General features: G+C 31.9%; 2 protein-coding genes across 7 annotated transcripts in view; one reads left to right on the top strand and one right to left on the bottom strand.

The window, feature by feature from the left end:
- The window catches only part of LOC145294106 (uncharacterized), a 169,091-nt gene extending 157,149 nt beyond the window's left edge, over positions 1 to 11,942 (top strand). For both annotated transcript variants that reach the window (XM_080141178.1, XM_080141179.1), the window contains exons 12-14: positions 2,544 to 2,615; positions 6,358 to 6,462; positions 11,102 to 11,942. In XM_080141178.1, coding sequence (XP_079997304.1) covers positions 2,544 to 2,615; positions 6,358 to 6,462; positions 11,102 to 11,329 — 405 coding nt within the window. In that variant the 3' untranslated portion in view covers positions 11,330 to 11,942. The remainder of the gene's footprint in view (positions 1 to 2,543; positions 2,616 to 6,357; positions 6,463 to 11,101) is intronic.
- Positions 1 to 23,611, bottom strand: part of LOC145294109 (cyclin-Q-like) — a 106,681-nt gene that overhangs the window by 37,683 nt on the left and 45,387 nt on the right. The window contains exon 7 of one of the 5 annotated variants that reach the window (XR_013869822.1): positions 20,468 to 20,528. The exons of 2 other annotated variants lie outside the window; for them this stretch is intronic. The gene's annotated coding sequence lies outside the window, so the exon portion shown is untranslated. Of the gene's footprint in view, positions 1 to 12,366; positions 12,386 to 20,467; positions 20,530 to 23,611 lie in introns of those variants that run through there. 2 more of the 5 variants (XM_080141189.1, XM_080141193.1) reach the window with 2 other exon arrangements.

The raw sequence follows: 23,611 nt of genomic DNA, 5'->3' as shown, positions 1-23,611 counted from the left end.
ATAGCTCTTCAACTTTTTGAGTTAAAAAGGAGGTTTTAATTTTGCAACGACCCTTGTATAATAAAATTTAATTTTCTCAGTCATTAACTCTTTATTTTTCCAGCAAAGAACGGGAAATAATTAAATCATTAAAAAGTGAAAAATTTTCGATAAGTTTACTGGAGTTGTTTTGTTTTGAAAAGCAATTTTTGTTTCCGTTTTCCTAATAATTCCATTTAGCAATTTCATACTGTGCTCTCTGAAGTCTTTTTAAAACGATATTTCGTCTATGCCTGACATATTATGTTCACCCACTTGAAAGCAAGTTTTTCAGCATGTATAGAAGACGGATGTACTGGAGACACCCAAAGTAAACAACTGATCTGAAGTAATCACTGAAACTGGCGTCTGCCAATGCAACAATTGCAATCCTATACCAAGTCATTTCCTTTACACCAATTCGCTAGTTCGCTGCCATTTTCCCCCTTAACCCATTTTATTACTAGAAAAAAAATATCTGCTCCAGGATGAGTATAAACAGTAAAAATAGCATGATTTTTTTTTTCTTTTGAAGAAGGGGCATAATATGGTTTCAATGTTCCCTTCCATCTATGGTAAAGCTTACAAAAAATTTTTTTTTTATATATTACACTGTTGACTAAAATACATATTCCATCATTTATAATAAGTTTATTAGTTTAGAATTTTAACAATTTGCTGAAAAATGATTAAAAAGATTTTCCCAAATCTTAATACTCCTTATGTCAAATCTCGAGTCTCTAGACCAAAAATTGACAGGGTTATTTGGTAGGGAAATGTACACACACAGACAGACATTTTCACTTATATACATATTCATGTATCCACATAAAATGTTAAAGAAGATATATATTTTATATATCTATTTTCAGTATTTACTTAAACTTTTATTTCAACAGTGCTCAATACATAAGTACAGCTAGATAGTATTAAGTTACGAAAATATATTTGTGCCAATTAAGCTACACTGAATCTTCTGCGTTTCATCCCGGAAATGACTTATCAGGCTTAAATGAATGGAATTCATGTTACCAGGTGTTTATATATATATATATATATATATATATATATATATATATATATATATATAAAACAGGCTCCTTCAGTCTTTAACAGACTATGGATACCCACAAAGGGTTGCCTGCACGTGATTTTTTTTTTTTTTTTTTTTTTTTGTGGCAGTATGTGCGCAATCTCCAACCACACCTCTCCTGAGTCAACATTGTTAACTACCAGTTGCAAATGAAGTATATGTACAGGACGACTGGAAACAAATGCTGAGGTAAGCGGAGAGCACATACAGCGCCTAGAATTCCCAAATGGTCACCCATCTGGTACTAGCCAGGCTCAATGTTGCTTAACTTTTGTGATCTGACAAGAACCGGTGTGTCAACACGATTATTATATAATATAATATAATATAATATAATATAATATATATATATATATATATATATATATATATATATATATATATGGTGTTTAGTTTAGCTAGCTTACCAATTAGATTCCTTGTTATTCCCATCCATGGGTTAATGTTTTCATTAGCCAATAGCAGAGCTTCTCTCAGGCAAAGGTTCAGTCGACTTTTTACTTTAAAAGTAAACTTTGAAATTTCAAACTGAACCTTTTATTTAATCCATGGGAATAAATTGTTTCTTGTTCTGTTAGCCATGTGTGGTTAAAAGTGTTAATTTTTTTAAATGTTGTTTCCAGTTATTATTGTCTATAATCAGGTTTGAATTGTCAACCTTTAGAAGACTGAACTGAATGATCAAAGCCTCTAAGTGGAATATCAGTGAATTAGTGAATTTTTTGAATATTCAGTGCTTGTGTAGATTGGTGATGTATTAAACCAATGCATTTTAGGTGAGAACATAATTACTTACGTATCATGGCAAAATTTGCATAAATGGCAAAAATTATGAAAAATAATTCAGTAGATGTAACAAAAATTCATGCACAATTATGTTCTGACATTTAGTGTTTAAAAATAGCAGACCCCTAATTAAACTCAAGGGAGATAAGTCAGTTTGTCATACAGAATTGATCACACAACTTTTCCACATTGAAACATACAATAAAACTTGATAATTTGAAAAATTCGATTTGTACCTGTGATTATTTTTCTACTGGATTATTTTCCGTAAGTTTTCAAATAAATACTAATGTTTTCACCTGAAATGCGTTGGTTTAAAAGATCACCAATCCATACAAGCATCAAATATTTTTTTTTAAATGCAGGACAAAAATTTACTCTCTCTCTCTGTCTCTGTGTATAAAATGTAATTTTTAGGTAAAGATAACCACAGCAGGTAAGTGAAAGTTTGCAAATCTTGTGATTTGCAGAGAAAAGAAAATTCTGTCCCTTTTTATGACAGACACTTGAGCGGGACAGTTGTAAAAAATTTGCTTGTCCCCAGCCAGCCCCCACCCCCTCCTCTTGGGTCAGGTCACATGAACTAAGCTTGCCTTTGACTTGCGTTACACATCCATCATATCACTTTTATTTTCTATTTTTGCAGAAAGGAAAAGATGAACATTATGTACAAGAAAACGGTGGACACCAGAAAGATGTCTTTGAAAGTGATAATGATGTAAGCAAATTTTAACATCAAAATACTTGTGGCATAGTGGATAGACTACTTGGTAAAATTCAGTCCTAAAGTCACACTCTTCTGGAGGTTGACGGTTCAATATTCATTGCAGGTGACACTCTAAATACAATTGTGAAATACTTAAGACTTCTACCCAGTCACGGCTGACAGAATGAAAGCATGCTATCCCCATGGAATGAATAAAATGTTGCATTTAAAATTCTGTGCAGATTCCTGAGTTTGACAAAAAGATTCAAGTTCGACAAGATATACCTGAAGAAGGTCGGAGGTTACATCGAAATGTTGTAAAAATAATGCTAAACACGAGAACAGTAGTTTGAAGAATCTAAATAATACAATAAAAAATAGAGCATTTATCAAACGATGAAATGGTAAAATGAATTTTAAAAACTGAAACAATGCGCATGTATCGAGATTCTTTTGTCTTGTAGAAAAAGAAATTAAAAATCTTTTCTTTGTTTAGTTTTAAGCAAATGTAATTGTTGCTTAAGTTTTAAGCAAATGTAATTGTTGCTTAAGTTTTAAGCAAATGTAATTGTTGCTTAAGTTTGTTTTGTGCGGACTACTGTTCTTTAACTGTTTTTACTCGTAATGTTTTATTCAATGTAACCTCCGACTGTCTTCAGGGGTATCCTGTCAAACTTAGAAATATGTACAGAATTTTTAATAGAATCCTTTATTTAATCTACGTTTGACAAAATGAACTCAAATAAGCTCAACAGTCACATGCAAGAGGAGAACAGTAGTACAAATAATGAAAATCATCAATTCTTGTCTAAAAAAAAAATCTTGATTGTGTTACTCAATCTTTGCGATTTTTTTTTTTTGGGGGGGGGTAAGTATCATTATTTTCTGCGAAGAAAATATTTGGATGATAAAACAAAACAAACTAGTTTTGTATCAAGTAAAAATATTTTTAAATAATACCTTTTTTCTAAAAAAAAAAAAAATAAAAATCCTCTATTCAGTTTTGGTATTTAGTGTCCTGGACTCGCAGGTGGGGTAACACTCAGGCATGTCTTATGCCTGCAATTTTAATTAGAATTAAATAATAATTATTCTTTTACACACACAAACACTAGTGTTTCATGCTTACGCAATCATCAGTGTAGGGTAACAATTCCTGCCGGTCAGGAGATTCCAACCCAGCCACAAAGCCACCTTTGACTCCATTTACTAAACCTCCACCTCTGGACCATCAAACAATGGCCACAAGAATAAAGGAAATTAATAACTAATAAATGTGCAACTTAAGTGCAGACATTAGACAATCCAGAGTGTTCGAACAACAAAAGTTGTGAATGTTGCATGAACATAATTGTTTCTATTTTGCTATTGTGTTTTGATATGTTTGTTAGACTTATTATTATTATTATTAAATTTGTGAACACTTGAATTTCTTCATTAAAGCTAGAAATAAGTTTTTCCAATATCGTAGTGGACATATAAGCTTACAATTATTTCTCTTTGAAGTTTTTGCACCACGTGATGTTTCAAGCATAAAAACCAGTTTTTCCTCGAATCTGGGTGTCAGCACTTTTCGACTGATTTCTACTACTTTCCTTTCCATTTCATTTCATTATTGTTACGAAGTATTTGATGTAAACTTTTTTCCTTAGTTCTTTAGAAATAATTTACTACATTCTAATGTACTGGTGTGACCTCTGGAAATTCCATGGTATTTTCTACATTAATCTATATAATTTACTGTTAATAATAATAATAATAATAACTGTTTTTTTTGGTTTTTTTTAAATGTCTGTCAAAGTCAATACTGTTAGGAAAAATTACTCTTCAAATAAAATAATTACCATTGTTCATAAATTAAACGAATGTCTTATATTTATTTATTAAAAATATAGCAATCTAATTCATTTTTAAAACAATATTTCATGTCCTCTTACCGTAAAGGATAGTTGTCAGTTTAATATTGTTTAAATAAATTAACCGAACGTCACTTTTTGAAATGTATTTAAAAAATTGTACTTGATTGTCAACTGAATGACATCATTTTATGAGAACAATTCATTTTCAAATGGTTAAAGTCAGATTTTTTTTTTACTTTAGCAACATCGAATTAATCACTATTGATCAGACAATCTCATTTTTTTTTTAACATGTGTGAAACGTGATAATGTTCGTACGGACATGAAATGCCTTAGCATATTCTTATATAGATACTGAAATTAACTTGGTTGAAATTGCTTGAAAACTGGAAAAGAGCAAAATGTTTGAGATTAGAGGGAAAAATTGTCAGAAATATATCAAAGACAGTGTTAGATCTGATGACCTCAGAGGAAAGTGAAATCTGAGCAATATAGGAAGATGTTACAGAACAAAAGTCGATTGCTACTCATTCACAGACGAAGGGCGTTAATGTTTTAGTTGGATTATTTTTAATATTATTCTCATATTGGTTATTTTTTTCACCATGAATAATACAAATACTTCAAACTCTCAATTATCTAAAAAAAAAAAAAAAAAATTCTGAGGCATAACTCATTAGTTTTTTTTTTAGTTTTTGCATCTGTGTGAGAAGATCTTGCAGAGAACTTTTTGGCCAATCAAATGAATAATAAAAATGTACACAGATTTTAATTTCTTTTTTCTGTTTTTCTTTTAAAATAAGTTGAAAATTTGTTGATTATTATTTTATAATAGTATAATATATTAAAATTTTTGTATTATTATTTTATAATAGTATAATATATTAAAATTTGTTGATTATTATTTTATAATAGTATAATATATTAAAATTTGTTGATTATTATTTTATAATAGTATAATATATTAAAATTTGTTGGTTATTATTTTATAATAGTATAATATATTAAAATATTTGTATTATTATTTTATAATAGTATAATATATTAAAATTTTTGTATTATTATTCATTCGACTACTGTTCTCATCTTGAGTGTGATTTTCACAACGTTTTGATCGATATAACCTCCGACCTTCTTCAGGTGTATCTTGTTGAACTCTGGAATGTTTCTGTCGAACTCGGGAATTTGTCCGCAAGGACCCGTGGTGCAGTGGTTAGAGTACTGGGAAAAATCAATTGTAAAAGTGACTTTCTCCTGAAGGTTGAAGGTTCGATCCTCAGTGTGGGCGAGTGAAATATACGGATTACTTAGGACCTCTATCCAGTCATGCCTGACGGAACAAGAGCACGCTACCCCCGTGAAGTAAATAAAGGGTTCCGATCGAAATTTCGTCCAAATTTCTGAGTTAAGACAGAAACATTCCCGAGTTCGACAAGATACACCTGAAGAAGGTCGGAGGTTACATCGACCGAAACGTTGTGAAAATCACACTCAAGATGAGAACAGTAGTCCGATGAATAATAATACATATAACCAATCCTCATCTAAAAAAATTCAGAAACGTAATATTAAAATTTTTTCTCGGCCTTGCAAGATCTTTTCAATCAAATGAATCTTGAAAAATGAAATGTACAAAGATTTTTCTATTTTTCTTTTAAAATAGCCTGAAAATTTAATTGTTTTTTTTTTCCTTTAAAAATAGCTTGAATTTTTTCTTTCCTTTCAAAATAGCTTGAATTTTTTCTTTCCTTTCAAAATAATCTGAAAATTTAATTTTTTTTTTCTATATAATTGTACAATATATTAAATTTTTTTCTTTCATTTTGTGTTTTTGTTTAAAAGAATGATTTTGTTTTCGATAATCTCTTACATTTTCACATTTATTTTTTCGCCAGATTCCTGAAGATTCGATTGCAAATCATTTGCCGGATGAAAATGTTGGTTCATCGGTGACCCAAACCTTATCAAATATTATTAACCAACTGACACTAATCACTCAGGTAAATGTTGCAATGGTTTTGACATAAATTTTACTGAGTATGATCACAAAGATTTGAATGATCCTATTTAAAGCAGGGGTAGGAGTGATATGAATAAACCAATCAGGTACCAGAATTGTTGCATAAAATATACTAAATATTTTTGAATTTTTCAGTCAAAGGTTTTCAATTTGACATAAGGGAACTAGCCTCTGCTGATCCTGACTGGATTAATACTACCATTTTTTTACAATTAAAACTTTCTGGATTGGTGCTGCCAATTTTTATTTGGGACAACTACTTTTAATATTTGCAATTAGATCATTTTTTTTTCTCTCTGATTGAGTTATTTCTTTTGCTATCTTTTTAAAAAAATCATTTTACTATTATAAAAATGACTCTTCACTCAAGAGTCAAATATTTGAAGGAAATTAATTCAAGCATTTTACATTTGTTTAAACAATAAAATAAAATACGATTTGACCATACTTAGATGTTATGTTGTTATGAAGAGAGAAAAATCTGATTTAATTTTAGCCAGCTTCCCTTCATTATTATTACCATCCTAATCACGCTTATATATTAACAAGCTTCAAGGCATAACTGGATATGAAAACCAAAAAAGGTCCTTCATTTGTTAGAGTATTGACAAAAACCAGTCATACGCTGATTAAGTGACAAATACAGGGAGGGAGAACTGACTTGTTTGCTATTGCTCTGGAGGCACAGAAACAGAAAGGAATAATTAATACTCCTCCACTCTCATTATGTAGTAAAATTGATTTTTTTTCCATGTCTTATTTCTTAGCTGTTTAGTTGCCAAACAAACAATATTCTCTAACTACCTCAATTTGCATATAAAAAAAATTAATGAAGAATTGTATTGAATTATTTGCATCACTCTTCTCATCTTCGATGATGGAACCTTTGACCTCCTTCAGGTGCATTTTGTCGAAATTTGTAATTTGTACAGAATTTTGAATGGAACGGAGGTAGCTTGATTTCATTCCATCAGCAATGACCAGATAGAAATGTTAGGTAATTCATAATTGTATTCTTAGTATTGTCCCCACTCAAGATTGAACCTTCAACCATCAGAAGACCATCACTAAGGAACAAATTATTACTTAGTATTTTATCCATTACGTCAGCGGTCCTTGTGGAATAATCCAAATGGTAAAGATTGATCACAATTTTTGAAATGAGAATTGATGAAGAATTGTAACTCAAGCTGTCACTTTTGCAACTAAAAAAAAAAAAAAAAAGAAATTTTATATTCTCCCATTTTTTATTTTCTGTTGATTGTACTAACAAATATATGGACAGATATTTTATAGTGACGGAGGCGTTCTCTAAGATACCGCTTGGATGCTCTTGTGCATCATCAAAGATGACAGCATGCCCATTGCATCATCTCTGCAACGTCTAAGACGTACTGAAGGAGACCATTGTTTCTCTTTTATAATGTACAACATCATTAGGGTAAGCATAAAGAGAGAGTGGGAGGAGGTGGTGAGCAAGTAACAAATAGATGGAAAAATCGGCATGTTACGAGTATGTCTTCAGGAGAGAGAGAGAGAGAGAGAGAGAACGTGAAGATTTAATGATTTTCTTTAGAGAGTAAAATCGTTTTTTTTTTTTTTTTTTTTTTTTTACCTCCCATATCATTTTTTAGTGAATTGTGAAATATTTGACGTTTCTGAATTTTTGAGATGAGTATTGGTTCTTCGTATCATTTGGATTCATTGGAATACTCTTCTCATCTTGGACCCATGGCGTAATACTTGATAAAAGTGATATTCTCCTGAAGGTTGAAGGTTCAATCCTCAGTGTGGGCGACTGAAAATTATAATTGCCAATTACTTAGGACCTCTATCCAGTCATGGTTGATGAAACAAGAGCATACTACCCCCGTCAAGTAAATAAAGGGTTCCGCTCACAATTCCACCCAAATTCCCGAATTCGAGAGAAACATTCTTGAGTTCAACAAGATACACCTGAAGAAGTGTATATATTATTCTCAAAATAATTCAGATTTTAAAAAGGGTTTTCAATAATTCTTAATTAAAATAAGACAAAAAAAAAACCTTTTCAATGATTATCAAAATGATCAGAAGAAATGTAATAAAGAGTGTATGTACAGGAGAGATATAGATGTGAGAGAAAAAAAAAAGCGACTTCTGGTAGCAGCCACACTGGAAGTTAGGAAGTATGTTAACTGACTATAACCAAAAAAATTTGTAATTAAATAAAGCCCCAATTTTAAAACAATTATAAATACACCACAATTCAACAAAAACACGAAAAATTAGATGACTGAAAAATAATCTGTCACTCATATCTTTTATATCCTGAAAATTTTTCTTATGTAGGATAAAATAATTTTCGCATTTTGTAAGCTGAAAATTTTGTAAGCAATCTTTTGTATCTAGCAGTTCCACTGTATAACAAAAGGAAGTAGGTTTGAGTAACAAAAGAAATCTGAAATAGGGTTTATCAGTAGACAATGGATTGGAAGTTATTTCTTAACACAAACAAAATAGAGCTATAGCAGGGTTCTAATTAAAGTATAGCAAAGACTGTAAAGGATCAAACATTCGATGTAGATATATTTAGTTGCTTTGTGGGGGATGCCCTTTTCTCTACCCTGCAACCTCTCTCCCACAGAAGAGACGTTGCGAGCCTATCCTTGTTTTATCGTTTTTTCCATGACAGGTGCTCATCTGAACTCCAATCTCTCACGAAAAACACCCGTCTAGCTGAATCCACTGTGAAAAATTTCCCCCACTCTTTATCTGTGCCTAAATCAAAACGTGGATTCCATGAACAAAGCTTCTTTCTTAGAACTACACGCCTGTGGAACTCTGTTCCATCTGCCTGCTTCCCACCTGACTACAACTTGGATGTCTTCAAGTCCAACGTTAACAAATTCCTAATGAACCGCCCCCTTAAGTAAACACTTCATAAAATCTCCACACAAACGTACTGTACTTGCAATAACCCTTATCCCTGAGTGGCTTCCGGGACTTGATAAGTGGTGACCACCGTGTAAAAAAAAAAAAAAAGGCATGTTGTGGAGTGGTTATGTGTTTTCAACAATCAATGAGTGATTTGCAGACTCCAGTGCTTTGTGATGTTTTTACGGCAATACAATTGATGAGACTTGAGTTGATATCAGTTGGAGTTTAGACAGTTGAAGACAGCTCGTGGTTCTGAGTAGATGGTGAAATGAATTGATCATCTGACTGACAGACAAACACGATATCTTCCCCAAGTGAGATAGGAATTTCAAATATAATATTCTAGCTAGTCTTTGGACGATTAATTGGAATCGGGAATTGGAAAAATCGGAACTCTTTAGTGTATCGGAAACAGAAAAATTTGTCTATTTTCCGATACCAAAAACGATTCCTTTAATTTTTTTTTTTATTTTGTTTAAAAGAAAATCTTCCACTGCTGACATTAATAATAAAATAATAAATCGTTATTAATTTTAAACTACCATTAAAACAAAATCTATAGATCACCTCCCATAAGTGTGTTTTTATTTCATGAGAAAATATTTGCGCATGAGTTTTTACGATAATTAGGAAAAATTAACAAATCTATAGTTAAATGTTGTCCGATTTATAAAGAATCGGAATTGAAAATCTAGTATGGAATCGAAGAAAAATATTGGAATCGTCCCATCACTAATACTAGCATGGTTACTTGACGTCATCTGGGAACAGGTGCGACAGCATAGAAGAGTTAGAATGTGTAACATTTAAAACTTCTCTTTATTTTTCTCTCCCCACCTAGTTTCATCTCTCCCCACCTAGTTGCATCAGTTCAAGATATTCAGAAAATAAAAATTTGAGAGTTAGCAAATATGTGCACACCACTGAATATTATTGATATAAACCCTGTATAATGAATATATAGTCAGCTACCTGAGCCTAAAGTTTTAGATTTACTTTTAACTTCCAAAGCATATAAAAGCATATAAAAAAATATAAACGCATATAAAAAAATATAAAAGCATATAAAAAAATATAAAAGCATATAAAAAAATATAAAAGCATATAAAAAAATATAAAAGCATATAAAAAAATATAAAAGCATATAAAAAAATATAAAAGCATATAAAAAAATATATAAAAGCATATAAAAAATATAAAAGCATATAAAAAAATATATAAAAGCATATAAAAAAATATAAAAGCATATAAAAAAATATAAAAGCATATAAAAAAATATAAAAGCATATAAAAAATATAAAAGCATATAAAAAAATATAAAAGCATATAAAAAAATATAAAAGCATATAAAAAAATATAAAAGCATATAAAAAAATATAAAAGCATATAAAAAAATATAAAAGCATATAAAAAAATATAAAAGCATATAAAAAAATATAAAAGCATATAAAAAAGATTTAAAAGCATATAAAAAAGATTTAAAAGCATATAAAAAAAATATAAAAGCATATAAAAAAGATTTAAAAGCATATAAAAGCAGTCAAATAAGATGCAAAAATAGGAGGATCGTTAAGATTGACAAATGTTTTGAAGACAAATTAGAGAATTGCAATTTTGATAAATATGAGAATGGAATAAAATAACTTAAAATGTTTTTTTTTTCTTTTTAATTCTCATTTTTTTTTAAATTTTAATTTCAGACAATGAGTGTCACAGAGAAACGCCTCGCTTTGTATGAAGATAAACTGAAAGAAGTTTCAGACCAGACAAATCAGATGTTACTGTTTGAAGAAAAACTGAATTTATATCAAAATAAACAAAGAGAAAACGACCAGAGGATATTCCAAACGATGAAACTTATGGAAGAGCGCATTGATGAACTTGAAAATAAATTAAAAAACACAACTTTAGAGAAAACTGCAGAATAAAAAAACAAAAAAAAAAACAAAAGAAATCCCAGTTTTTTTTAATATATATATTTTTTTTGTTTCGCATTTAAAACCTGAATCATCTCATAGCTCCCCCTTTTTTTGTTTTAATAACAGATTTTATTCATTAAAAGAAAAAAAATAATCGCATTTTCTACAATTTTATTTCATAAACATCTAGCTATCTTTTTCTTTTCATCTTATTTTTGTTTAAGTTTTAATAAAACTTATGGAAGAACACATTGAATTAGAGAGAAAAACAAAACTGCTTTTTTTTTTTTTACTTTGCATCCAAAATCTGCAAATGATCTGATGAATTCCTATTTTAGTTTCGATGTAATAAAAACAGTTTACATTCATTAAGAAAAAATTCAAATTTCTAAAGAAAATATTTTATTACAAAAATTAATAAATGGCTATCTACTTTTCTTTTCCAACTGATTATTTTCGAAAGCAATATTGTTTTCATATTTTACTAGTAAAATTTTCTCCCCTGGAATTCTTAGATTTATTTGCAATGTCATTTTCAACAGTTTTATTTACATTATAGGAAAATCATCATCTCTAAAGATACAAATAAAAGTGTGCTAACTCATCTTGCATATTCAACACATTTCGATTTTTATTTTATTTATTTATTTTTTTTTTTAAACTTTCGTTCTCATAGTTTTTGAGTTAAAAATGCATTATTTTATCAGACAACAGATTACTCTTTTTGATTAAAATGTTTAAAACTTTGAGCAAATCCTGATTTTAAAAACAAAAAAAAATTGTTTCTGAATTTTTGAGATAAGGATTGATTATTCGTATTATTTTGATTCATCGGACTATTGTTCTCATCTTAAATGTGATTTTCACAACGTTTCTGTCGATGTAACCTCCGACCTTCTTCAGTTGTATCTTGTTGAACTCCTGAATTTGGGCAGAATTTCGAGCGGAACCCTTTATTTACTTCATGGGGGGTAGTGTGGTCTTGTTCCATCAGCCAGGATTGGATAGAGGTCCTAAGTAATTTCACAATTGTATTTTTCGGATTAAACCTATAGCTGACCATATCTGGAAGGAAAAGGGAAACCATCTCCCATTATGGGACGAATTAAAAAAGAATGGTGGAGAGTAAGACGACTGAAAGAAGCAGCACATATGCTGGGGAATAACCAACTGCTAAGTAGACCTCATATAGAATTTAATACGATATGGGAACCAGTAATTATAAACAAGAGATAATATATACAAGTAATAGGTTGAAAAAAAAATGTATAGTGATATTTACAACTAGAAATAAAAATAGGTTTAAGGCTCCTAAAATTCGTACCAGAATTGTCTGCAAGGACCTGCAGAGCAGTGGTTAGAGTACTTGAAAAAAATCAATTGTAAAAAGTGATATTCTCCTGAAGGTTCAAGGTTCAATCCTTACTGTGGGTTACTGAAAAATACAATTGCAAATTACTTAGGACCTCTATTCAGTCATGGTTGACGGAACAAGAGCATGCTACCCCCATGAAGTAAATAAAGGGTTCCGTTTGAAATTCCATCCAAATTCCCAAGTTTGACAGAAACATTTCTGAGTTCAATAAGATACATCTGAAGTATGTCGGGGGTTATATCGACCGAAACGTTGTTGTGAAAATCACACTTAAGATCAGAACAGTAGTCCGATGAATTTAAATAATACGACAAAAATTGTTTCTTTTCTATTGGAATTTTATTTAATAAATGGAAATAAACAAATATATAAAAACTAGCTGTACTCTCCCAGTGTTCCTGGGAGTATTTACTTTTGTTTCCATTGAAGTTTTGTTTTAATCAGATTGAATGAGAATCAACAAATGCTTCACACTTCTAATACTTCTATTGCTCGTAAATCGTTCATTTTTTTTTTTCAATCAAATCGAAGGAAGCTTCACTTGCCTCCCTGCAATGACTTAGTTCACAATACATTGTAGTCTACATTGCACTGTAGAGAACTTCATTTTTTTTTTTTCCCCACCCAAAACAAGGCACAGTGCAACTTTGATGTAAGAGGCTATTAATTGGAACCAAATTTGCAGGGATACTATAAAGGGAGTTGAACAGCAAGGCAGCTGTTCACATGACACTTGAACTTCTGCATCTCAGTATCGTCAGGGAAGTCGGGGCCCATGAGGGAATTTCAAAGTCTAGCAGTTCAAGGGAAGAAACTATTTGAGTAGGTTTTCCAGCATTTAGGGATCGTTACAGTGTAGGGGTGGGATTTTGTTGCTTGTCTGGTTAGTCGTTATTTATTTTTGAGGGGGAACAAGTGTTTTGAGTTCTTCAGAGCACATTTCATTAAACTATTTTGTCTAAGAGGGAGAGACTGGGGGCAACAATACTCTACGTATGGGCGAATAGTGGCTTTCTAAAGATATAGTATACTTTCAGGTGTGAGCAAATTTCTAGCACAGTAAAGAGCTCACTTCCTTTGCAGCAGCCTTAGCAATGTCTTCAATTTATTTGTTCCAATTCATGTTACCTATGAATGTTAAGCCAAGGAGCTTAAACAAAGTACTTTCAGGTAGTGTATCATTAACCATGCTAATCAGTGATTGAGAAGGTTTCTTGTAGTTATTAAAGGAAACAAGCTTAGTCTTAGCAGCATTAAATATCACCATCCATTTAACCCCCCCCCCCCATTCCACTACAGATTGGAGGTCTTCCTCTAAGGTTTTAGCCATCTTCTTAGATATGTGTTCATTCGTTTTCTCCTTGAATGTGTTATAGAGTGTGGTATCATCAGCAAATATATTCATTTCAGAGACAATTTTATCAGGAAGGTTATTTATGAATATCAGGAATAATTGTGGCACACCTGCATTTCTATCATGTTCTTTTCATATATGACCATCAAGGACAACCTGGATTTTTCTCTTATTTAAGGATTTGATTTGGTTAAGTATTCATCTGGTAATACCAAGTGATTTGATTTTCTTAAGACCATTCTGCCAAACCCTATCAAAAGACTCAGATATATCATGGGAAGGTGTGATTTTCAGATTATAGTGTGGCTTCTGTTTTCAAAGGGAAATTTAGGAGGGCATGGCTTGTTGGGTCTAAAGTGGAGTTGGAAACCAACCGTTGAGCAAGCAGGTTTTCCAATTTGATTTGCATAAATATATTTTAATTCATACAGAAACTGAGACTTGTGCATGTGAGTATTATGTTTTTTCTAAATAGTAATTGCAAATAAAAAAGAAAAATACTCGAGCTGAGATTGAAACAAAAACCTAAGGACAGTGAGTCAAGTACGATAACCATTAGGCCAGCTTTCTACGATCTTTTAAAGTGTTTTCAAACCTACTTATTCTTAAGGAATCTGTCATGTGAACCATTCACATTCGTGAAACAATTGACAAACAGATATAAAATCCAATGACTCCCACATACCAATTTTTCAATTTTGATCCTTTACCAGCCCCCTTTTTTTTTTTACCAGCCCCCTTTTTTTTACCAGCCCTTTTTTTTTCTGGATGAAAACAGATTAAAAAGTTGTTGGAAAGTTGAAAATTTGCTATCATGGTCCAGAAGCCAAATTTCATAGTATATAACTAAAAATGTAAGCTACTAACAAGTGAAAAATCTTTATAAATATAATCTTGTGGTAAATGAAAATTAATACTAATGAAAGCAATAATTATTAGTTGAAACCAACCTAAACAGTAGGCAAAATCTCACTACCAACGAGGGAAAAATGCAAATAGGACACGAAAATGCAACTTTAATTGTTCATATCAATTTCATTTCAATAGCTAATGTATTGAATCTTCTTAGTATGATTCATAACACATTAGAGATCAAGATAATTTTTTCTTTTAATTATAAATTGATGAAACCACTCAACTGTGGACCATGTAAAAGCAGTCGAACAGACAATTTGGTAAAAAGGGCAAAAAGGTTTAAAAAATGAGTCAAAAGTATACGTTGCTGAAATTGCTGTAAAAATGTAACGATTGGAGGTAGAAGCTTAAAACTTCGCAACTTTACTAATTTTTGGGTGAGGAATTAAAAAAAAAAAATGTTTGCCTTGTTTCTAATAACAAAACTTTTTGCCACAGAAATATTTTTACTTTGGGGAATTTAAACTCGCCAAAAAATGACCGACAACAATAAGATTTAGAAATTTGTTATACAAAAAGTCAGTCATTTTTTTTTTTTTTTTTTTTTTTTCAAGCATTAAAAAACTTTCAACTTAAGACAAGTAAACAAGTAAGATATTTTATAGGCAAAGCTCTTACGACAATAAAGCCTTTTACTCCAATAGTTTCTTCCCCAGAACTGTGGGTCTTTGGAACTCCCTTCCGGATTCTGCTTTCCCAACTGCACTGATATGCAGAAGTTCAAGTGTAATGTTAACAAACATCTTTCTACTCATCTCCCTTCATAATGACCCCACTAATTAAGTCCCTGATAGTAGCCCCCTGCTTCAAAGTGGCACTGTGCCTTGTTTGGGGTGAAAATTGAATAATAAAAAAAAAAATTCCTTATCGATTTTCTCTCAGAATTTTTCTATGGTAGATATATCAGGAACATTTCAAATCCTACCATCACTTGAAACTGGCATTAACTCAAAACCCCATCTGTAAACAAATGCTGACTACCTGTGCAATGCACTCTGACAAAGACCATCGAAAAAAATCTTTTCTACCTTTGGTTTGCGATAAAAATTTTATTACAGCGCTGGATGCAAATATAACCTCAATGAGTTGACAATGTAAAAGTTGGTGTCATAGTAGACAGCAACCCATTGTCCTTGATGCTCATAACTGAAGACATCCTGAGATGGTTCTTCATCACAACTGCAGGAGTTATCTGAATGTTCAGCAGATTCACTAAGGGACTTTTTTTGTTCCTTTGGAGGTGGAAATGAATCAACTGGATTTCTTCAAATAGTCAGAGAGAACAGATTCCAGTTGAACTTTATTTCCACTGGTGTTGATTTTGACACCTAACATCTAACACAACCTTAAGATATTTCAGTTCAAGTTTATCAAAAACACCTGATAGAACATATAGGTCTCAGGGGTACTTCTACAGTTTATCGTTGAAAAAGGAGATGCCATTTTTTTTTTCGTGCACCTGTCGTTAAAATCCGAGGGAGAAATAAGTATTTTAAACTATGACTGAGGCATGAAATAAATAAAAAAAAAATTAAACTAGATAATGATTTCTTGGTTTCATCTAAATTAATTTGTTGTTGACCCTTTAAAGTTGCTTTAATTCAAATGTTTCATTAAAATTATTTATTTGTTGTTTATAAATGTTTTTACAATTATATTTTGATAAATTTTTATACAGTAAATGTTTTGGTTTTCAAATGGCGCATGCCCAGTTTAGACAATTATGAATGTCATTTACATTTTCTGTTTTTAATAATAAAAATATATATACGTTTCATGAAAAACATTCCCTTTTTCATTAATTAAATTGAAACCTTTTCAATTAAATAATTACGGATATATGTTCCCTTTCACTTTCTTCATTTACTTGTTTTTCATAGTTCTTTCCAGAAGTAATTAATATCTAGTTTAATTTTTTTATTTATTCCTAATTTTGGTCATAGTTTAAAATATTCATTTCTCCTTCGGATTTTAACGACAGGTGCGCAAAAAAATAGCGTTTCCATTTTCGGCGATAAACTGTAGAAGTACCATCTCGGGAATTATTAAATAAAAAAAAAGAAAATGATTTTTACAGTGAAATTAATTTTTTCATTAATGCACCACGTGCATTATATTTTCAGTTATTATTTTTTAAATATCGTACAGTGTAATAAAAAAAAATATGAAACTTGTAAAGTTTAATCAAGACATTAAAAAATGAAAATATCGAAAAAAGTTTAAATTGTATGTATCCGTTATGGAACGAAGTTCTCCGGAAAAAAATTTCACTTAATTTCATCAAGTAGTTTTTTTTTTTTTTTTTTTTTTTTTTTTTTTTTACAGCAAAAAAACATTTTGTTATGATACTGAGCAAAATCTTCGATTTTTAGGAAGAAAAGCTAGTATTAAAGATGGGGAGGGGTGTCAGCGCTTTAACTGGAGTTATCTCCCTTTGGCATTTCTAAAATTCAAACAAAATTTTTTTAAAATCCAATATGGCTGCCTGAACGCGCTCTCATAAAAACGTGTTTTTCCGCTGTAAAAAAAACCAAAACTACTTGATGAAATTAAGTGAAATTTCTTTTTGGAGAACTTCGTTCTATAACTGATACATACAATTTAAACTTTTTTCGGTATTTTCATTTTTTAATGTCTTGACTAAACTGTACGAGTACCAAATAATTTAACAAAATCTTCAAATTTATCAAAAACGCCCGATAGGACATAAATAAAAAAAATGCACATTTTTACGTGAAATTAATTTTTTTATTTACACATGACTTGTTGCACATAACTTAAAACTTAGCTATATTTTATTTTTTTTTGAATGTAATGTCATGATTTTTAATCCTATTAAGGTCAAACTCACATGGGAAAAAATGAGTTCATTTTATATATATATATATATATATAGAAGAAGAAGATAGAGAAAAGAAGAGAAGAGATAAAGCAAAAAGATTAAACTTTATTTAATTCAAAACTTTATCAAAAAAACTTTATAAAAAAACTTTATCAAAATAACCCAAAAAAAATAAACGAGATATCGCAAGTTGGAGTTAAGGGAAATTAACTTTATTAACCAGTTTTTGCATCCTAAACTAGTTTGGGATAGCTAATCTACTGCACAATTTACACTCTTTCTCAGAATTAAAATAGATTTGAAGAATATGGCTCCCCTCTTGTTACAAGGAGTTAGTATAAAGCATGGGGGTTAATATTAGATTTGTATCCATATTAGATAAACAGAAGAATAAAATATGGCTTGAAAAGATGTAAAAAAATACATCAGATGAATAAGAATAGAATAAAGAGTTAATGCATGCAGCGGCTCTGCTGTTTTTAACAGTGTTGGTGATAAAATTAACAGTGTGGTGATAAAATTTATCAAATGCATTTGTGATATTAGGTTGTATAAGAGTGTTAACTTTGGTCAAAATCGTACTATTCCTTTTTTAATTAGATTTTTTTGATTATCAATTTTTCATAATTATTGCATTCTGATACAAAACCTATCTAAGAACACTCCCAGACACATACAGTACATTTGGGTGAAATTAAAATTTAAAAAATTCACCAGCCAAAGGGAACAAACTCACGCATGCACAGACAAAGTGTCTTTTATATATAAGTAGAAATTACAAATTAATAGGTTTGATTTTGAGTTGACACTCCACTGTCTTTTTTTTTTAATATTTAGTTTATTTAAAAAAAAAAAATAAAGTAAAAATAAAGTTATGTAACTATTTCTTGAAATGACAGAAGTTAGTTCTGGTCAAAGAAAGTCAAAGCAAATGATTAAAAGTAATGATCTGCTTTACATAATATCTATATAAAAGGTACTTTATTTTCTTAACCTTGCGTTAGTCCCATGGGGTGTTTTGTCACACCAATTTTGCTTAAGTGTTCATAATTCCTAGTTGGCAACTTATTTCTTTTCCTCCCTCCCAGTACTCTCCGTTTTTTTTTCTTTCTTTTTTTACATAGGCATCACCACTTATCAAGGCAAAGAGGCCACTCGAGGATAAGGGTTAAGAGTGTACAGTAGTCAATTGGACAATATAGTAACCGTTAGTAATGGAGATTGGGTAAATTTGTTGACTTATATGGAACGGCTCATCAAAAACTTGTTTACCTTAGACTTGAAGACAACCATATTACAGTCAGCTGAACAGCAGAAAAATGGAAGACAATTCCATAGGCGTGCAGTTCTAAGAAAAAACTTTGCTCATGGAATCTACGTTTAGGTTTAGGCAGATAAAGAGTGGGGGAAATTAGTGATAGTGTTTTCTGCTAGACGAGTGTTTCTTGTGAAAGTTTGGTGAGGGAGGGGCATAGAATGGAGCTCAGCCAAACACTTCCCATGAAAACATGAAAATAACGATAAAGCAGAGACAAATTCGCAACATCTCTTCTGTGAGATAGAGGTTGCAGGGAAGAGAAAAGAATATCCCCCACAAGGCTACAAAGTCTATTTTGAACTCTATCAAGGCAGGACAAGTCCTTTCTAGCAGCTCTTGCCCAAATGTGGCAACAGTACTCCATCCTTGGACGTACCTGGCTCTTATATAGATAGAGAATTGCATCAGCAGTGAGATATCTACTGGATCGATAGAAGGATCTCACCATTTTTCCAGCGGCCTTGGCAACGGATTTAATGTGTGTTCCATTTAAGATCAGGAATAAAGGTCAAGCCCAGAAGCTTGTCAAAACATAAGGCCTCCTCAAGACGAGAGCCATTCATTTCAATTGATGCCAAATGTGGATCAGAACGTTGATGATGTAAAAATAAAAGCTTGGTTTTAGATGCATTAGAAGTAACCAGCCACTCCTTTACCCATTGTACCCCTTGCTCAAGATCAGAGGAGAGAGAATCAGAGAGAACTTGGTCGTTTACGGTCTTAGATGTGCTACCATAGATAGTAGTGTCATCAGCATAGATGTCTACGAATGATTCAGTGAGGGTATAGCAAACCTGGTATGGCGCAGTTGTATCTGTTTTCCTTGGAGGGAGACGTCGCTTTGTCCTTCTGGGGTGTCCAGCCACCCCAGCTGACTAACATAGGTATGATTTTATGATTTATATATATTTTTGTATTTTTTCAATGGGAATGAAAATTTGTAGATATAAGCACATATTATGTATCATTAGATTACTCTGTAATATTTAATATGGAATTAATGTTTTGGTATTTTCTTTATCATAAATTTTGATGGGATTTTTATTTTATTTACAATTTATTACTCTTTCAGTCTTGTAACTATGAGCTTAGGTAATTTAATATCTTAATTTTTTTCTTTGTTTTATAATTTATTTTATTGTATTATTTTATATTAATATCAACAAGCTACAAATGATCCAAACTTTTAAACAGGAACTGTATACATATACAGAACCAGCAGGATAACTATATTTTACAAAATAATTACACTATAAACATTTTTGTATCAGGGTGTATAACCATGTTTGGAGCACCCAGGTGACTAACGCAAGATTAATAGGTTAACATTTTGTTTTACTTACGGATTACATTTTAATAGTACAAGGATTTTAAGTTGACACCAGTTGGTCTATACTCCTCTGCCTATAAAAAAAAAAGTTTTAAAGTGATTTTAAAATGAAGTTATTATTAAAAATTTTTTTTTTTATTAATTACATTTTCATCCCAAACAAGACACAGTGCCACTTTGATGTTTTTTTTTTTTTTTTTTTTTTTTTTTTACACAGTGATCACCACTTATCAAGGCCCGGAAGCCATTCAGGGATAAGGGTTATTGCAAGTACATTACGTTAGTGTGGAGATTTGATGAAGTGTTTACTTAAGGGGGCGGTTCATTAGGAATTTGTTAACATTGGACTTGAAGACATCCAAGTTGTAGTCCGGTGGAGAGCAGGCAGACGGAACAGCGTTCCACAGGCGTGCAGTTCTAAGAAAACATAGAGACATAAGTTGCAGGGATACTATGCAGGGAGTTGAGCAGCAAATCTGTTCACATTACACTTGAACTTCTGCATGTCAGTACAGTTGAGGAAGCAGGAACCCGGAAGGGAATTCCAAAGTCTAGCAGTTCTCGAAAAAACTATTAGAGTAGAAGGCGTTCTTACATCTAGGGATCTCTGTGTAGGGGTGGGACTTTGCTGCTTGCTGGGTTTGTCGAGGGTATTTACGTCAAAGGGGTATAAGGGCTTGTAATTCGTCAGAGCATCTATCATTAAAATACTTTAAGACAGGCAGAGAGATGCAACATTTCATCGATGGGACAGAGGCTGAAGCTTAGATGCCAGTTCAGGGCCTATCAGGTTGGCAACTCTCTTTTGAACCTTGTCTAGGAGCGAGAGACTAGTAGCAGATGCACCAGGCCAAATGTGAGAACAATACTCCATACATGGGCGAATGGTGGCCTTATGGAGGTATAGGATACTTTCAAGCGTAAGTAACTTTATAATTGTTAAAAAAACACTCATTGTTATTTTTTTCTTGTCTTTTTTTCAGTCACAATCAAACAAGTTTAGATTAAAATGTCATCTGCTATACTAACACATGTTAAGAAAGCCGTCATTGTTAAAAGATTTCAGCTTATGAATGCAAAAGCCACTTTATTTATAACTAGTAGGTTGCTCGATGTTGCTCGGTCATAAAAAAATATTTAAATTTTATTTTAATATGGACTTTGTATTTATTATTATAAAGCCAATTTTCTATTGATTATTATACTACAATAGAAAAATACGAGCATGAAAAAGTAATATGGTTAAGCTTAAACATGGAAAAGAAAAGGACGAGATATTCTAGTAAAAAATAGAATAAATTTATAATTAAAAATATTGCGGCATTAAAAATTGATTATATAATGTTAAATTGAATTAAAAAAAAATCTTATGCTGCAATATTTTAAATTATAAATTTATTATATTTTTTTACTAGAATATCTTGTCCTTTTCTTTTCCATGTTTAAGCTTTACCATATTACTTTTTATGCTCGCATTTTTCTATTGTAATCCATGATTTTTCCAGGTTTTTAGAAAATTCACTTGTTTTTTGTTTAAATTCAGTCTTATTTTTTTTGCCCTATAACATTAACATACACATATGTAAAACGATGTACGGCACTCACTTGCTTTCATTCTCTCTGTTTTGCTTGTTACTTCTCTTTTTGCGACAGCAGTGAATTAGTAGCAACACTAGTCGCTGAAGCGATGTGGTTGCTATGGAAACCAGTCATAAAAAAACGTCGCTCACCTCATGAATTTTTATGATTTTGAACACCAGTAAATTCATCATAAATTTTGTTTTACTGAACGAAAATTGAATTTTTTTCCCCACAATATAGCTGAGAAGGTGATCTATAAACTAATATTCATTTGAAAAATGAGTGAGTGGTGAAGCTTTAAAGCAGTTCTAAATGAGTAAAACTGTCACTTAACCATATATTCAAACACTACCGTGTTCAAATGACTGTACCCAATATATAGTATGGAAGACTTAAATGCAACCTGACATTTTGTATGTTTCATAATATCAAAAAAAAAAAAAAAATGAAAAAGCTATCTAAATATCAAAGAAAGAACAAACTCAAACACACATACAAAATGTTTTTTATATATAGATATAACTGAAGTATATGAATTTTGATTTATAATATTCCCATTTTTAGTTGCGTGCAAGCGACTCTATATCTGTCGGTTGGTCTGTCCATAACACTTTTGTGCTTGGCCTTTTTGGTTAAGATCAAAGGTCTGTTGTTAATAGATGCTGTTCTTAGCTTTTTAATAACTTTTGTCAGAACTCCAGAGGCCTGCAAGACCAACTTGTGGAGAAGGCTGCAGGCTGCTGAAGGTGCATTTCCGGGAATCGAACTGGTGAAAAAAAATGACCCTTCTCTTGACGAACTGTCAAAACAATGCAAGGGAAGGGTTCCAGTGTTGGTCCATCCGTCACTCTACAGGGCCATGAAATTAATTTATCCTTTGGACGTCGGCGGCATTGCAAGAGAAGGTCAGGATATGAAAAACCTGACCACCTTGAGCATGGCACATAACGTCGGCATCCTCTCTCCGCTGACTTCAGATCTGAGTGTGACATACCCTAAGGTAGGTACCATGGCTTTGAATTTGGCTAGTTTGAATGCGAGAGGCTTGAGATCATCAGGCCAGGCGGCTCGCCTCCAGCACAACCTCTTGTCCCTGGGAGTGGATGTGGCTGCGATTCAGGAGACGCATTTCGTTTCCTCTGTGGACTGTCAGGTGCTGGCCCAAGATTTTGAGTTTTTTTCAGCATATGGCAGCCCGCGGGGGAAGGGAGTTTCCGTGCTGGTTAAACATACCCTGTCGGCGACAGTCGACGTTGTTCATAGGGATGCCATGGCCAGGCTGGTTGTGGCCGATGTTGCCATAAAAGATTCTGTGTTTCGGGTGATCGCGGTTCATGCGTCCAGCACCGCTCGTGAGAGGGTCTCATTCTTCAGTCAGCTTGACGCATTTGTAGATTATCAGAAGCGGGTAGTGCTAATGGGAGATTGGAACGCCATCTTAGACCCCGAGATAGATAAGGTAGGAGGCGATGCTAGAGGATCGGAGAGGCGCAAGTCCAGCCTGGCTGATCTGATGGCTAGATGCGGTCTGGTCGACAGGTTTCGGGTCGAGCATCTGGGGTGGGAAATGAGGACG

This window comes from Euprymna scolopes, chromosome 15, assembly GCF_053919585.1.
Source record: "Euprymna scolopes isolate OS-2025 chromosome 15, ASM5391958v1, whole genome shotgun sequence".
Classification (NCBI taxonomy): Eukaryota; Metazoa; Mollusca; class Cephalopoda; order Sepiida; family Sepiolidae; genus Euprymna; species Euprymna scolopes.
This window is presented reverse-complemented; position numbering and strand designations above follow the sequence as displayed.